Genomic DNA, 17,886 nt, shown 5'->3' on the forward strand with positions numbered 1-17,886 from the left:
CCTTCACGCACGCTACTACATACCCTGCAGCATCTCGAATTGCGATCGACTTCAATGGTGTGTTAATTTGCATGCATTTGTGTCCTATATATACGTGCATCCAGATCAAGGCTAGCCTTCATCGAGCACCACCGCAACACATCTCGATCACTCTGCGAAACACAAGAAATTAACACACAGCACACAAGAAGCAACAACAATGGCGTCGTCCAACAACGTCGTGGCCACCGAGGTGAGCAACGCGGTGACCAAGCTCAACGACCACCTCGCCACCGCCCTCACCGGCAGCGGCGAGAACACCACCACCACCGGCACCGGCGGGGCCACCACCACCACCATCATCACGCTGGCGGGGGAGAACAGCGGCGCCACCATGGATGCCGCTGCGGCTGGTGGCGACGTGGAGGACCTCGTCGTCGTCGGCAGCGCGGACGCGGATCCGGAGGAGCACGACGACGAAGGCCAGGAGGAGGAAGAGGAGGAGGAGAACGTGGTGATCACCGCCTACGCCAACAGCAACTACCAGGCCGTCAACAACTCGGTGCTCGTCGCCGGCAGCTGCGCCGTCAACGACCCCGGCGTGCACGTCGTCGTGGTGGAGCACGTCGACGAGATCCGCGACTACGATGAGGACATCGACGGCCAGGAGTTCTAAGCATTGCATTATTAATTACTGCAAGTGATGGTTTCAACGACAGTATTACGAACAACTCCGATCGATCCCTCAGCACGTAAAATGATGTTCGAAAGTTGTTACTAGTTGATGAGGTGATCACTATCACTATATGGATGATAAAGGACATATATATCATATATCTATGCATGCATGGCATATATATCTATGTAATCCCGGCTTTCAGTTTCGTTTGTGAGACTTGTTTGGCTTATTAATTCCTTGCTTTATTTAATTTGGTCCATTATATTAGTACAACATATATATTTACATTTTCTTGGGTCTGGAAAGACATCTTCTAAACCTGCTGGAAAAGCAAAAAATCTACTGGAAACAAAGAGGAAATATCAAATGGGTAAAATTGGGAGATGTTGGTACACATTTTTTCCATGCTAATGCAACAGTCAGACATAGGAACAACCTAATTTCTCAGCTCTTCACTGATGACAACAATGCAGTAAGTACACACAAGGATAAAGAGGCTTTGTTATGGAATGAGGACTTTCTTCCGTTAGTAAATAAGTGTGAAAGGAGGCTTGGAGGCATCTCGACCTTGCTCAATCAAGCCGGAAGACTTCAGATGACCAATGCTGTGTTGTCATCCCTGCCAACCTTCTACATGTGCACTCTTGAGCTGCCAAAAGCAGTAATAAAGCAAATTGACAAATACAGAAAACACTGTCTATGGAGAGGATCAAGCACTCTCAACTCTGGGTCACCAAAAGCTGCATGGGATATGGTCTGCACAACAAAGGAAGAAGGGGGACTCGGAATCATAGATCTTCGGTTGCAAAACCAGGCTCTGCTCATGAAAAATCTAGACAAATTCTTCAACAAAAAAAATGTCCCCTGGGTGCAGTTAGTATGGGAGAAACATTACTCAAATGGCAAGTTGCCTAGCAATACAAAAAAGGGGTCCTTCTGGTGGAGGGATAATCTAAAGCTTCTTCAAAAGTACAAGGACTTCACAACACTAACCCTGAAGGATGGACAATCATGCCTTTTTTGGAAGGACAATTGGCTTGCTCAATCGCTTGAACAACAGTTCCCTCAACTGGCATCATTTGCAAAAAAACAAAATGATCTCGGTCAACAAAGCCTTCAACCTCAGCTCCACCTCATCTCTTCTTACCATACCCCTTTCGCAAGAAGCGTATGATCAATTCTTAACCTTATTACAGATCATGACAAATACAACACTAAGTGATTCGAGCGACACCTGGAGAATTTGTGCAGGCTCCGGAAACTACAGCTCAGCAGTTATTTACAGAAGGTTGATAGGGCATCAGCATACTGAACCTGTCTACAAATGGTGCTGGAAATCATATTGCCAACCCAAGCACAAAGTCTTCTGCTGGCTACTGATCAAAGATAGACTCAACACAAGAAATATGTTGAGAAGAAAACATATGAACTTACAAACCTACAACTGCGAATTCTGTACAAATGCTACTGAGGAAACCTTGCAGCATCTCTTTTGGGAATGCCCATTCGCGCAGCAGTACTGGGGGTCACTCAATTTACAGACAGTTCCTCAAGGCAATACGTTCGATAATGTTGAGGCGCTAAAAATCCAACTGCAATCACAGTTCTTCATGATAGTGATTATTCTAATGGCTTGGACTATCTGGAAAGCCCGAAATGAAATGATCTTCAACAATAACCAGATGAGCATGCAGCAGTGCAAATGCTTCTTTCAGTGGCAAATCAGATCTGTGGCCTTAAGAGTTAAAGACAGCCTCTCTGAAGCGTATGAACAATGGACACAAAGACTAGAATTGACTCTTGCTTGAGTTTTATCTTTTTTGATTCTCTTTTTGTATCCTAGATCTCTTTCGCTCTTTGCTGTAACTCTCACTTTCTTTTTGTTGTAACTTAACTTACCTGCCTTTAATAAAATTCCTGTAGGGGCCAAGGCCCCTCCAGTTCCCTCAAAAAAATCGACTTTGTATGTAAGTTTGTTTGATCATACACACTACTTGAATAAAATTCTAGCTGAATATATGTATACTCTATCTATTTTAAATTATAAGTTGCTTTAGCTTTTCTATAGTGTTTACTATACATGCATCTAGATTATGTATAAATACATAGCTTTTATTATTTATCTAAAAAAGCAACAACGACTCATAATTTGTAACTGAGAGAGTATATAGTTGCATAAACCACAGGAATGGAATAATCGTCCATCTAGGCTCTAGAGCATATATAGTTATGAAAAGAAAATGTGCGTACAGGAACAACTTGATACAATTAGCTAGTCTCCCCTCAGATCTGTTTCTTTCAGACAAAAAAAGAAGACAAAACCAACATCGATGATGATCGATCATCAACCGTGCCATTATTAGTTGATCACTTCATCTTGATCCTTAATTTATGCTAAAACCAATGATGAACTTGCTGCGGTGGTTAGTGGCGAGCGTCTGTGGTTAGTTGCGGCGGTGGGGCATCCTGTGCGTGCTGTAGAGTGCCTGGGTGCGTGCAGCGTGCGGTAGAGTGCGTGTGTGCTGTCTGGGTGAGTGCGTTCGTGATGTTAGGGGCGGCGGCGGCTGGTGCCGGCCTTTATAGTTAGTTTTGTTTTAATTCAGTCTTTGCCGAGCGTAACTTTAGGATTGACCCTCAGTAAAAAAAAAAAATAGTTTGTCAAAGGCCAAGGCTTTGAACTTTTTTTTTGATATATTTCCTCAATTTATTTTTGTTGATTTTTTTTTTGAATATTTTAAATTTAAGCTGCAGGTGCATGGAATAATGCGATTTAGTGCTTCAAAAAAAATATTATTCATGGCATTTGATGTACGTTGAGTCCATATACACGAAATCACATCAAATTTCAGGCATCGTAAACTTTACGTAACATGACGAGAGGAACTTGTTAGAAAAGTGCTTAAAATTATATAAAATTCATGCGAAGTCTGAAATTCATAAAACTTATTGTGGTTCCATGTTATAGCATGTTAGGCTATGGTAAAAAAATTGAGAAGGTTTCGAATAAGTTGTGACGTTGGATGTCTAAAACTCAGGCATCTTCAGAGGTGATCAAGCTAAAGCAGTACATATCTAAATAGTACGAAATTTGATCCCAATACATATTAGAACATATAATGTGACCATTGCATAAATCTTTAAACAATAAGTCATCTATGTGACTAATCAGTAAATTATATATCCCGTTGCAACGCACGGGCATATTTTGCTAGTATTAAACAGATATGCAAACCAAAATTCATTTTTTTAATGTGGAAAAAAAATAAATTTCACTTTTTTTTTAAAAAAAACTTGCAAACTCAACTTTGGCTGCGTGCACCACACAACGCCTACGCGGAGCACCAATAAAATTTTGCTAATTTTCACATGGCCACACTGCAGTTTTTAAATAAAAGGTTTGTGGCCCTATCATTTAATTTGGGTCAATTGAGATGAATAAAGCTACAGTCTGAAATAACACGCATACATAGGGAGGGACCGCATCAGGATGGCATGCGCGCCTGCAGGGCAAAGCTACTACTAGAATACAGTAAACAGACGTCTCAAAAAAAAAAAAAATACAGTAACAGACTAGCAGAACGGTTTGTGTTATCACTCGAACCTGAAGATCACACAGGACGGTGACATGGAGCGTGTGGTCCTGATTAGGAGCACTAAGCCCATCATCAGACCCACCAGGGACGAAGCTAGGAACAAATTTAGGAGAGGCTGAACAAAAGTTATACATCGACTTAGCTCTACTATTATCCCTCGTAAATATATATTAATAATAAAATTCACAAAATATATCTAAAAAATAAAGTTTTCAGCTCACTATACCTTATAAATTTGTGTTTAAAATTAAAAGAAGAGCACTAGAGATTCCACTGGGCCAGCAGCGGTAGGGGGGCTGGTGCCCACCTAGCCCCAATGCTAGCTTCGTCGCTGAAACCCACACTGAGTCAAGCTCAAATTTATTGTGAGAATAAAAAAAACACTGTTGAATGACTTGGAGATTTGACTGATAAGCTCTCCGTGTCATATTTGATTTAGATAATTTTAGCATATAATAAGATATCTAAAGTTACATAAATAACTTCAAATCAAGTAGGTAACATATGAAAACACAAAAAAAAAACTAAACACATCAAGAATGATTAACGAGAGTATGGAGAGTGCTGCACCGCCGCGCTGACGCTGTTGTTGTTGATGCCTCTTCTTCTGTGTTTAGAAGCAGCAGCACTATAAATTCCATGGCATCGCATCCCATCCCTCTACAAGGCAGAGAGCAGCTCCATTGCCGCTAGCTCAGCACGTACGAGTGACGAAGCACACCACCGATCGCCATGGCCGGCGGCAACCTCAAGAACATGTTCGTCGCCTTGCTCGTCCCGCTCCCCTCCATCCTCTTCTACCTCTCCTTCGTCCGCGCCGGCGGGGACACCGGCGCCAGCACGCTCTCCTCCTGGTGCGCCGCGCACCCTCTGCTCCTCGCTAACATCCTCTTCTTCCTCAACGTCGACGTCCTCTTCTGGCTCGTCGGACTCCTCCTCTCCAACCACTGGGTAAGCAAGCACTCACTAGTCGTTTCCTTTTCCTCCACCTCGGGCCACTTCCTTGTTGGCTTCACTTCATCATGCCACCCCCACGGATTCTGTCATCCCGTTTCCACTGCCAACACGCTTGCCCGCAAGGTGTTCGACGCAATGCCTTGCCTACTCGATCTGTGCTTATTGTATCATCATCAACTTTGCAGCTCATTGACCTGTACTGGACCGTCATCCCGGTGATGCTGCTGCACTATTACCGCGGCCACCCGGCGTCCGTGGCGGACGCGGTGAGGTCGGCGGTGGCCGTCGCACTCACCTGGCTGTGGAGCGCCAGGCTCACGCACAACTACCTCAGGCGGGAGGGGTGGGAGTTTGGCAAGAGGGAGGACTGGAGGTTCAACGAGATGCGCGGCCAGTATGGCAAGACCTGGTGGTGGATGTCATTCTTCGCCGTCTACCTCTCCCAGCAGGTGATGCTTCTGTTCACAGAATTTGCATTCTGTTTTAAGCTAGAAATCACAGACAGACATCACAAAACCATTCATAATCTGTTTATTGGTACTCACTCATCCTTGTATAATATCTAACTCTACCTAGCTAGTTCTGAATTATATTCAAATGCATGTTGGCTGATCGACAGGTGTTCCTGATCGGCATCTGCCTGCCCATGTACGCCATCCACTCCAGCAACCAGCAATGGGGCATCTGGGACTTTGTGGCCACAGCCGCTTGCATTGTCGGAATAGTCATTGCTCACTTTGCCGACACCCAGCTGCACAAGTTTGTCACCAGGAACGAGAAGCTGAAGAAGCTGGGTGAGCCAACCGTCCCAACCCTTGAGGATGGCCTGTGGCGGTACTCACGCCACCCCAACTACTTTGGCGAGCAGCTCTGGTGGTGGGGCTTGTACCTCTTTGCCTGGAACTTGGGCCAGCAGTGGATGTTCGTCGGGCCTCTCATCAACAGCCTGTGCCTTGGCTATGTCACGGTGCTGGTTGAGCGCCGCATGCTGAAGCAGGAGCACCGTGCTGAGGCGTACAAGCTGTACCAGAAGAGGACGTCGGTGTGGATCCCTTGGTTCAGGAAGGCTGTCCCTGAATCGAAGCTGAAGGAGACCTAAGGTCACAGTGTAGTCTATTTGGGCCCTGCCCCTTGTCCAGGTTGTTCACCATGTTGTTGTTCCATCCCACCGCCATGTCTAGTATTTGTCGTTTCATCCGCTATGTGCAATTAACTATATGTGCATGAAGTGCAGCTTGTATCATGATGACCTGTTTTAAGGTGTAAGTTAATAATAATGTATCTACATTTATCTGCCTGATCTGAAGCTTGGTTGCCTGATCTGAACTGCAATTTTGATTACCAAATCAAGCTAGTCGACAAGACAAAGGCTTACATTACATCCAAGATAGCTAAATATGTCATCGATTTTCTTTATCTACAGCAACTGGGTTTTTTTTTTGATGAAACAGCAACCGGCTTGTTGTCAGTAACGATCTTGGTTGGTTCCATTCCATCTATTCAGCCTCATGGTCCTGGATCCTGCAGCTCACTGATAGTATCCAGGATCATACTCTTCCACCACCTTCTGAATGCCAGTGCCTAGCTGGTGTGTTCCCAGGCCTTCTGAAAAGCAGCTATCTTTGTTGCCAAGGAATTAATTAACTACTGTTTCAGTATCATGATGACCTGTCGAAGGTGTAAGTTAATAATAATGTATCTACATTTGTTTGCTTGATCTGAAGCTTGGGTGTTCATCTCATCCTTCAGAAAGACCAGATATGACGATTTAGACTGAGATCAAATCATCCCTGACAACTGAATTTTTGTATGATCATGCATACTAGTTGGCACTGCAGTCTTGATTACTGAATCAAGCTAGTTACATTCTGGTCATATCATCCCTTTTGTCCAATATTGACAAGACAAATGTCTAATCCAAGATAGCAAATATGTCTAATCCACAGCAACCGGCTTGTTGTCAGTAACGATGTTCGTTGGCAAGACAAATATGTCTAATCCACAGGAACCGGCTTGTTGTCAGTAACGATATTTGTTGGTTCCATCTATTCATCCTCCTGTCCTGGATCATCATTACCAAGTACATTGATAGCAGCCAGGATCATGCTCCTCCACCACCTTCTGAATGCCACTGCCTAGCTGGTGTGTGCCCAAGCTTTCTAGACATTTGAAATGCAGTTATCATTTTTGAGAAGGGAAGATTAACTATTGTTTTCACTATACCTAGACCACAAGTTTTTTTTTTTTGGGTGGTACTCATCACTTCAAAGTACATTCGTTAAACTGTTCGGAGGGGTACCACTACAAGTTGGCGCATGAATATGAATATATGATGATGATACCCACCCACAAAAAGTTAAGAACATTCGAATCATCCTCCGCGATGAACATGAACTTTTAAGGACAGATCAAATGATTCACTTTGGTAGTTACTTTTAAGCCGGTGTGGTGCCTCTGAAACTTGTGTTATAGCCGAATGATTACAGGGTTACTTTGCAATGTTATTTATCCCCAGACAGCTGCTGCATATGCATGCTTGGCCCAAAAGAAGCGCGGCCTGATATGAATATATATACAAGTTGATGAAAGAGGCCGGCCGCATGAAGCACTTTAGGTTGGGTTGATGATCCCTACATCATTATCCGAGCTGTTCTTGCTTCATCCATGGGCCCCCAGCTCTCCTCCCTCACAGCAATTATAAACCAATCTCTCTCTCCCTCCCATTACAAATTTAACAAACAGTTGCTAAGCACCTGGGTAAACTAATGTATACTTGCTCAATCCGCCTTGATCTTCTTTTGGCACGCAATGATGTCTGATCAACTTTTGGCCGAAGGGAAAAGCGAACGCCGTTTGGGGTTTCTAAACCCCTGCTTTGATTCATGCTTATGTTTTTGTCTGGTAAGAGCTGATGTCTTGATGGTTAATTTTGTTGGGAGCTTATTTACAGCAAGAGATGAAAGATATACTAGGTTTCATTGCGAGGGATCGCAAAGGATCACAGGTGACAACTGGCGCGGGAAGAATCAATGTGTTACATCATGCGTTAAGTGATGCGTGGTGCCAGGTAGCTCTAATCGCAGAATGGATCGGGATATGTCTCGTACTCAACAATTCCAGCTAGTAGACCACGGGATTGATCACACGTGTTTGGATTGATCCCCTCCCAGAGTTTGTACAATCCTTCTTGGTGATTCATGATTCAACTGAACGACACGTAAATTAATAAAAATACAAGATTTGTTCTTAACAAAGGGGACCAATCTCAGCAGAGGCTTCATACTAATTTAATATGGCGATACATCAGCAAAAATGATGAGACAGATAGAAAATTAAGAGGAAATACCGAAAGTGAGGTCCGGGTGAAATTTAGTTGACACCGATGCCATGCGAATGGAACTGCAAGGAAGTTACCTTGAGAGCTCACTACTGGTTTACACCGGTTCCTCACCCCACCCCTGAGCTCCCTCAAGAGGTGACTCGAGGGGGGGGGGGGGGGAGAGACCTTATCGGCACCGTAGAGCAGCCTTTTCCCTACCTCCCCACTAGCCACTACTGCCGCCCTCTGGCGTGCAGCGGCGGTGGCCCCACAAAGGGTTCTCGTTCAAGTCACCTTCCCCCATCTCCCTCTCCAACTCCAGAGTCGAGAGGCGGCTGGCCGGCCAGATTCCCTCCCTGTGCCTGTAGGGGCTGGTGGTGGGACCATGCCCCATGTAGCCCGCAGCACGGCCGACCACCTAATCTATTCGTGACGTGGCTGGCCCTGAGGCGATAGCTACCGGCTAGGGCCCACGACAACCAGTGCCTAGCCGTGGCTAGGTCCTTGGCCGGAATGCTTCCTGCTAGCACACAATGGTCGGTTTTAGTGGCAGGGGTTTCGAGACAATTGTGGTGGTGTGGAGATTTTTGTGGTCATGGTGCCCGTGTTGGTGGCTTCGGCCCCTTAGCATCGGTACCACCGCTGCGGGTGCCACGGGTGGCCTAGGTCTATAGATGTACAGTCTCTGGGTGAAAATCCTGCCCGGTTTCTTCTAGTGCGCAGTGGTGGCGCACCCTGCATCATCTACCTTCTTGGTGGCGTCATCGAAGTTTTTTGTTCGTTTAGGCAGACTGGCCGGGTCGAAAGACCAATTTATGTACTTCTTCTAGCGTTGTTGGCGTCTGCCATGAAGACATCGTTGGAGAACTTCTACCGTCCATCTTCCGCTTTTGTTGTCGGAGTTGCTCCTTCCTGTTGTACCTATTTGTGCTTTAATAAGCTCCTCTTCACAATGGTTTTCCAGCCTACTTGGGTAGCTGTTGTCCATTGCTTCTTTGCAGCAGATGCTTTACCGCTATCACACTCTTCTTTGATGGATGCTTTGGCGTCGTTACTGCTCGGGTGGATATTTTGCCACTGACTTTGCTTTGGCCTCCCCTCTCATGCAGATACTATTGAGGATGTGATGCCCCTACTCACGGATACTTTGTCACGTAATCTCTGCCAGATGCTTTGTAGCCGTGCTCTGGCGGATACTTCATCGCCATAGTCTTATCTCTTTTCAGTGGATGCCTGGTCATCATAACTTTATTTATTTACTTTGGTGGCAGCCTTGCGTTGATGTGTTTTTCCTTTGCAAGTTCAGTCGGTTAGGTTTATGGTGGAGGGATTCTCCTTACCAACTTTCTTTTTTTTTCTATTGTTGTTTAGGTTCCTAACCACTTTCTCTATGGTTCTGTAACCTGCCTTGTGCCGTTCTTTCGGTACTATTTTCTTTTTAATGAAATATGGGTGAAGTTGTGTTTTTTTTTAAAAAAAAAGAGGTCAGTGCCGGCCGGTTTCATCTCCACCCATTTTTACAAGTCCCATGCAAGATTTAATCACAACATCGTGCAAAAATCAAATGTTATTGCTAGCCTATAAAACTATAACATGAATTTTTGCATGGAAACATTGTTACAGTGTCCTAGAATGCACGTACGCTCACACCGATAGAATCGCTAGTCAATGGGTCCAAAATTTTCTGACAACCAAAAATCAAGTATCTTCCTGGAAGAATGCATAGTCCTTGGAAGATGCAGTTAAGCGTCGATATGATCTCAATACTTGAGCGTGCAGCCTGCACCAAGGAACACGGTGATTGAGTTTTTCCCACATGTGTACTATACTAGTTGCAGAGACTTCGATCCTTGGCTCATGGATATAGTTTTCCAAACGGGTCGCCCGGCACGGCACGGGCACGGGCACGGGCATGGTGAGGCACGGCACTATGCAGCACGGCGGCCCGCCGTGCCGTGCCTGACAGTGCCTCCGTGCCGAGGTCGCGGCACAGGCACGGCACTATGGCCTGTTAGCCGTGCCGTGCCGTGCCGATGGGCACGGCAGCCCGTGTGTCTCCTCGTGCCACCGTTGCCGCCAACGTCGCGTAGAAGCTTGGGAACGCCGCCCCCCGTCGCGCCCCCAGCCGCGCGCTTTGGAGGAGCACCGCCGTCATTCTTCGGCGCGTTCCGCCTCGCCGTCCGCGGCGCCAGGGCGCAGCAGCGGGGGCCGAAGCTGGCCGTGGTGGCGACCTTCTCGCCCGCGCACTTCGAGGGGGACTGGGAGAGCCCCACAGCGTGCGCGCGCACGGAGCCGTACGTGCCCGGGGAGGGGGCGATGGAGTACATGGACGGCGAGATGCTCCGCGCGGAGGCGGAGGAGGTTGCGCCGCCGCCGGCGCAGGGCGCGCGGGGCCGGGGTGACGGTGGAGGCGCTGTAGCTGCAGGTGACGCGGATGGCCGGGCTGCGCGCGGACGGCTGCCCAAGTGCCCAGCACGGTGAAGAGTTAGGGTTAGGATTCCTATATATATATATATATACACACTACATCCAACGGCTGTAACGCTTCTCAGATCATCCAACGGTGGAGATTTAGCGGGCTGCATTGTGCCGGCCCAATTTCCGTGCCGTGCCTCGTGCCAGCCCACGGGCTGGATTCTCGGCCCAGGCACGGCCCATTGGCGTGCCGTGCCAGGCACGGGCACGGTGCCAGCGTGCCTGGGCCGTGCTCGGGCCGTGTTTTCTCGAGCCGTGCCCGTTCCAGCCCAGCGGGTCTGGCCCGTCTGGAAAACTATACTCATGGATGTTTTTAGTCAACAACAATTACTTCAACTGCACGGCTGCTGTTTGTATTTTACTGGTTCAGATCCAAATGATGTCAAAAGTGTTGACCTCATGTCTTCAATATATAATTTACAAATATTCTGAGTGTTATGCACGGGGCCAAATGAAGCCAGCTGAGATGTTAACAATGTTCTGGACAGAAAGATGATTCATTGTTTAAGCAAGATTTTAGTAACCTGTCAAGCCATTGTCGAGTAGTGCGCAAGTGAATTATTTCACAAAGCATCAATACACTAGTTCTTCCATTCCGGATTATAAGATGTTTTAACTTTTTTAGATTTATAACTTTTGCTACATATATGATACTCTCTCCACTAAAAACTTTTCTGAGGCAGACAGAAAGCATTTTTCGAGGTGAGCATAAAAACGCCTCGGAGCAAAGGTCACGGTAAATATGACCTTTTTCGAGGCAGTTTGTTGTCTGCCTTGGTTAATAGAATAAAAAAATAAAAAAGGAAAACCCCATGAACATGCCTGCCGAGCCCATCCATGTGCCGCAGCCGCGCTGGCGCTTGCTGGAGCCGCATCCTACCTCCCCGGATCTAGACACGCTAGCCGTAGCCAAATTAGGTTGCCGCCGTCGTCATCGCCATGGATCTGAGCACCATAGGAGAGAGAGAGAGAGAGAGAGAGAGAGAGGTTGTGCCACACCATGCATGGATCCGATGCCGCGTCACGACACACCACCGCGCCTAAGGAGAGGGCCAAGCCCCCGCGCGCCATGCCGAAAGAGGAGGCCAATCCCCGCACGGTGAAGGCCTGGATCTGGTCAATGAAGAGTGCCACCGTCTTTGGCCTAGATCCTGTCGGAGAAGAGTGCAGAGGATGTCGAGGAGGTTGCGGCGGGAGACGAGGAGCTCATGGAAGCAGCAGGAGACGAGGGAGCAACGGCCGATCCTATGCCACCGTCGCAGCGCCATGCCTCCGATGCCCATCCTGGTGCGTGCCTAAGAGTGAGAGGGAGAGGGAGTGTCGCGCTCGGAGAGGGAGAGGGAGGGGCGACACGCTCAGTGAGATGAAGAGTGTGCTCAGGGCAACTCGTGACTTTGCGAAGGGAGGGGGCGCGAGGGAGGAGGTGGCTACCAGTTGGGAGAGGGCATGAGATGGTGAGGATTGAAAACCCTAGCTCCCTTTTTTATTGAACCTTTGAAAGCTCTAGTTTGGTTTTGGATAATTGATGAAATCTATGTGTACTAACCTTTGTTATGAGTGAGATGCAGATATAGGCTCGTACACACCAAGTAATGGGGCTAGATGATGGTCATTGTGATGGAGGTGACCAAAAGATGATATTCAAGTGCTCCAACTTGGAAAAAAAGAAAGAGAAAAACAAAATGTCCTCAAGGCAAAGGTATTTTCTTGCAAACTAGTTGTAACTAGTAGTTCCTAGTTGTAGTTAGTTGTAACTAGTAGAGAGTAGTGACATAACTATTGCTTGTGCCTAGAGATCATAGCAAATAGAATTGTTAGATAGGTGACTTGCAACCCTTGTAGAGCTAGAGCAAAATTGCTTTACGCCTTTTGTTATATTAATCTTTTGCTCTAGTGTTTTGTAGATTTTTAAATAGATTATTCACCCCTCCTCTAGCCATATTAGAACCTTCCAGCCTTCTGGTTGGTTCCTTCTGTTTTCAGTATAGTAGCCATAAACTTTTTCTCATGCTATCTTTTTATTTATTTCCGTTTGGCTAGTAAAACTTTTTTTAGTAATCCACTGTCCACTGATTAGCAACAAATTAAATCTCCATTGTACTAATAGTATTGTGAATCAGTTGTTTGCCTTTGGCAGCTTCACTGGTACCCTAGTAGGATATATATGTTCCCAAATTAACATTGACACCGACGCATCATTGTTTGATCAATCGAGAATTGTACAAAAACAAAAAAGAATGCATGGTCCTAGTTTGGGACATGCAGTTAATTAAGCATCGATCTCAAAAACATTGGAGAGCGTGTGAAGCAGACTAGAGGAAGAAAATGGTTGTATTTTCACCAAGTGCAAATTACACATCGTGGATGGTCCTTCTCAGTCACGAGTCACCCCTTTTTTCCTTCAGCCGAAGCATCGCGTGAACTACGGTTTGCCTCTTTTGCTGGCTTGAGGTCGATGCCCTCCCGAATGCCCAGAACAAAAAATAAAAGGATTCAGTGATTCAGTCTGGAAGCACTTTGGAGCCAGAGCAAATTAATAAACTGAGGCAAAAAAAAAAAAAGAAAACGGTGGAGTTCAACACGTCATACATGTTCGTCTCCGAAAGATGATTTTCTGACACGATAGAATACTTCGCTCGCGCTATTAGGCCTTGTTTAGTTTATAAAAAAAGTTTCTGAGTAATATAGTATATTTATAACTATAACAATTAGTATTTAATCATAGCCATTTATGTATATTTTATTCTAAAAATCAAACCTCTCATTAAAACATTACCCAACCCCTGTCATTATGAAAACATTCCAAATTTACCCTCTACTCTTTATCATTTACAAAGTACCCACCTATATACCACTTTAAAATAACTAAAGTCTGTATTTTTTTTGCGAGATTCAGTTACAGATGCCCATAAACACGAGCGCACACTCACCCCTATGAACACATGCATGCACACTCTACCCCTATGAGCACATTCGAAGAACCGAGTTGGACCGGTAAATCTCGAGATCGATGAAGTCACCACAGACGTCTCGTTGTCGAGGGACATATCGTCTACCACTAAAAGCTTAGCCGTTAAATTCTAGAATAAATTCAGAAAAATGCGAGCATCCGTATCAAGTCGGAGACTTGAACCCGGGTGGACAGATTCCACCAAGAAATCCAACCAGTTGGCACGAAAGGTTGTGTTTGGTTGAGCTTAAAATCAGATTTTTATGAGAATAATCAAGAACCCTATCCTAAATTCCCTCTGTCTCTAGGATTCTTTCATTATGAGGCCAAAAAAATGTGAAACGGAGCCCACAACATTTCTATCAAAATTTTTATAATGTAAATGTATCCCCTATAATAAGTTGTTTTAGGAGAGTCGTAAAATGAATTTAGGATATAGCTATAGCAGATTAACTAAAATTGGTCTCCCTAACAGTTTTGCAAATAGGTTTAGTATTCTTGTTTTTTGTCAAAACTCTCAAAATCTCCTATTCAACCGTTTGGCAGTTGGGTTTAACATTTATAGCAAGTTGACAAATTCTTCTCCTTTCTTGGCATTTTATGCACGACTGGAATAGGCTTGGCATTCTGCATGCGCGCGTTTTTTATAGCAAGTTGACAACCTGATGCTTCTTCGTTGATCTCCGAAACCAATAATTTTTTTTGCCAAGTCAAAATTGCCAAACACTTGGACATGCCATTTTTGTTCCCTCCCCATATTGTTTTGAGAGTTGGTAAATAATAATATTTGCGAAACAAAATTTGCAAAATTGTTGGAGTTGCTAGAGATAGGGGAAAGAGATCGAGTTGTCTCCCTTATTTAGTTGAAATGATGCTTCTTTTAGCAGATCTCTTACAAGTTATAGGTATAGGAGATTTCATACAACACATCTATTGCCTAAAATGCTACATTTTTTATACTGTAACATCTAAGAAAAATTACAGTTTTTTTTCATGGTCTTGCGTAAAAGTCAACTGATCTAATATTCTAATGTGTACAAGTGATGATCTAGCAATCTACACTGTACTGGTGCCTCAAGAGTCTAAATAAATCTTTAGGGATCGACAGAACAACCATGGCTGCCGACCTGGCTACCTGCTGCTCGCTATAGCTGTTGCCAAATTAAGGCCTTGTTTAGTTCCCAAAAATTTTGCAAAATTTTTCAGATTTCCCGTCACATCGAATCTTTAGACGTATGCATGGAGTATTAAATATAGATGAAAATAAAAACTAATTACACAGTTTGGTCGGAATTGACGAGACGAATCTTTTAAGCCTAGTTAGTCCATAATTAGACAATATTTGTCAAATACAAACGAAAGTGCTACTATTCCTATTTTGCAAAATTTTTTTGGAAGTAAACAAGACCTAAGTCAAACGGAGACTTTAACTAATGCCGGCCAGGGCAAGCTGTATCAGTAAAACTCGAGCAAATAAATAAACCAGCTGTAGCAGTAGTACTTAAATCAAATTGCGCGTAAACCAGCTCATCAACCCTCGTACGTATCAAATTACCGCCAAATTATTGTCTGTCATTCAAGTTGCTGGCACATATAGCAAGTAATGGTAAAAAAAAAAAGGTTTGCAGACGTGCCAGTTCTACATATATATATACTGTGTGTGCATCTCCTTCGCTGCAGGGTATATACGTACGCGTACACGCATGCATGCACACACACTACGTACGTACTCTCGAGTGTCTCTCGATCGACTCTGTAACTCCTAGGTATAGCTAGAACGACCTAGAAGGCTAGCTAGAACTCGATCGAAGCCTAGCTAGAAATGATGACCAATGGCCGGCGCGACAATAACCTTCTCGGCGTCCTGCTGCTGGTGCAACGACAAGACCTGCAGCTACCGCCCATGGCGGCGATCGTCGTCGACGCTCTAGACGCGGGCTACTACGCAACGACATGCCCGGACGCAGAGGCGATCGTGGAGGACGCCATGTCGCGGCTCCACTACACGGACCCAACCCTATCTCCGGCCATCATCCGGATGCTGCTCCACGACTGCTTCGTCCGCGGCTGCGACGCCTCCGTCATGATCGTGCCCACGCCGCCGCTCCACCACCCGGCGACCTCCTCCGAGCGCACCGCCGTCCCCAACCACACGCTCCGCGGCTTCACCGCCGTCGACGCCGTCAAGCGCGCGGTCGACGACGCGTGCCGCGGCGGTGGTGTCCTGCGCCGACGTGCTGGCGCTCATGGCGCGCGACGCCGTCGTGCTCCTGGGCGGCGCACGCTACGACGTCGCGCTGGGGCGGCGTGACGGGACGGTTTCGAACCCCGACGAGGTCGACCTGCCCGCGCCGTTCGCGAAGCTCGCCGACGTTCTGGATTACTTCGCCGCTAGGGGTTTCTCGGCCGAGGAGACCGTCGTGCTCTTCGGCGCACACACCGTCGGCGGCGCGCACTGCTCCTCGTTCCGGTACCGTCTCACCGGAGGACCTGGCGACGGTACCATGGACGAGACGCTCCGCCGCGACATGCTCGACGAGTGCGGCGCCGAGGAGCTGCCGCTGGAGACCGACCCGGCCGTGTTCTTCGACCCGGACTCGCCGTTCGCCGTCGACAACAACTTTTACAGGCAGCTGATGAGCAACCGGACGCTGCTGCAGGTGGATCAGGAGGCCGCCGTCAACCCCAGCACCGCGCCGCACGTCGCCTACTACGCCGCCAACCCCGACGCGTTCGTGCGGAGGTTCTCTGAGGTCATGGCCAAGCTCAGCAACGTCGGCGTGCTCGAGGGCGACGCCGGTGAGGTCAGGAAGCTCTGCTCAAGGTACAACGACACTTAATTAGCTGTTCAGATCGAATTCATGAAGATCGTTCGAGTTCGAGTCCAGCTCGAACAGTCATGCATGTTGGAGTAGTACTGGTCAAGTCTCAAAGTGTTGTGGACAGCTAGCGAGAGTTCATTTGAACAATATCGTAGTATATCTCGTTATAAGTAATTAATTATTCTTTATTTCTTATGTAGTATGATCACGAAGTGTATGGGTTGACCTTGATTTCATGAATAAATTAGTATTAGTCAGGTCAGCGTTGTAACTTTTTCTCGAGCTTGTCATCAATTAGCTATTCTTGGGGAGAGGACTATGATGCTTCTTGTCTCCAAAGCGTGCACATTGGTGATGGTCATTAATAACTGGAGAATCCTGAAAAACATCCAACTTGTTTTTTTCAAAAATGTTGCTATATACTCCCCTGTCAGATACAAGGCCGTCCAAAGTTTATCCTAATAAATCAAACTATACAAAGTTTGATCAAATTTATATAGAAAAGTATTAACATCTATCACAACAATTAAAGATGTAAATTACGAAAATATATTTTATAATATATCCAATGATATTAGTTTGATATCGTAGCTATTGTTCCTTTTCATACAATTTTGATCAAAATTGACACGATTTAATTAAGTTAGAATAAACTCAGATCCCTTATATTCCAAGACACAGGAAGTAGAAGTACACCATTACGGTGATGACGATTGAGATCGTGCAATAGAGATGGACGGTTTATTTACGATAACATGGCTAATTTTGTAGCATTTAATATACTACCAAGTCAACAAAACATCCGATATGCCAAACAAATTAGTGAAGAAAGAGAGTCTCGGTGAAGCTTTCTCAAAAGAGAAATAATTTTACTCCCTCCTCCCGAAGAGGTGGAGATGCTCTTGTTGTAGAAAGCCTAAAATAGACTAAGACCCTGTTTGGACTCATAGAATTACTCCCTCCATCTCCAAACAAATAAATTCATAGAATCTGTGCAAGTTAAACTATTTTAAGTTTGACTAATAACTTTATAAAAAGAGGAACAACGTCTATGAGATAAAATAAACACATTATGAAAATATATTTTATGGTATATCTAATAATACTAATTT

General features: G+C 45.7%; 3 protein-coding genes across 3 annotated transcripts; all 3 read left to right on the forward strand.

Annotated features, from left to right (window-relative positions):
• Positions 1-891, forward strand: LOC8056950. The gene has a single exon (XM_002445963.2). The coding sequence runs from the start codon at positions 200-202 to the stop codon at positions 653-655; it is 456 nt and encodes a 151-aa protein (XP_002446008.1). The 5' UTR covers positions 1-199; the 3' UTR covers positions 656-891.
• On the forward strand, positions 4,779-6,508 carry LOC8056951 (uncharacterized protein C594.04c). Its single transcript, XM_002445964.2, has 3 exons — positions 4,779-5,202; positions 5,394-5,657; positions 5,828-6,508. The coding sequence occupies exons 1-3, from the start codon at positions 4,984-4,986 to the stop codon at positions 6,305-6,307; spliced, it is 963 nt and encodes a 320-aa protein (XP_002446009.1). The 5' UTR covers positions 4,779-4,983; the 3' UTR covers positions 6,308-6,508.
• Positions 15,856-16,792, forward strand: LOC8056953 (peroxidase 44). The gene is made up of 2 exons (XM_021462933.1): positions 15,856-16,173; positions 16,289-16,792. The coding sequence occupies exons 1-2, from the start codon at positions 15,856-15,858 to the stop codon at positions 16,790-16,792; spliced, it is 822 nt and encodes a 273-aa protein (XP_021318608.1).

Source organism: Sorghum bicolor, chromosome 6 (genome assembly GCF_000003195.3).
Source record: "Sorghum bicolor cultivar BTx623 chromosome 6, Sorghum_bicolor_NCBIv3, whole genome shotgun sequence".
In the NCBI taxonomy this organism is placed as follows: Eukaryota; Viridiplantae; Streptophyta; class Magnoliopsida; order Poales; family Poaceae; genus Sorghum; species Sorghum bicolor.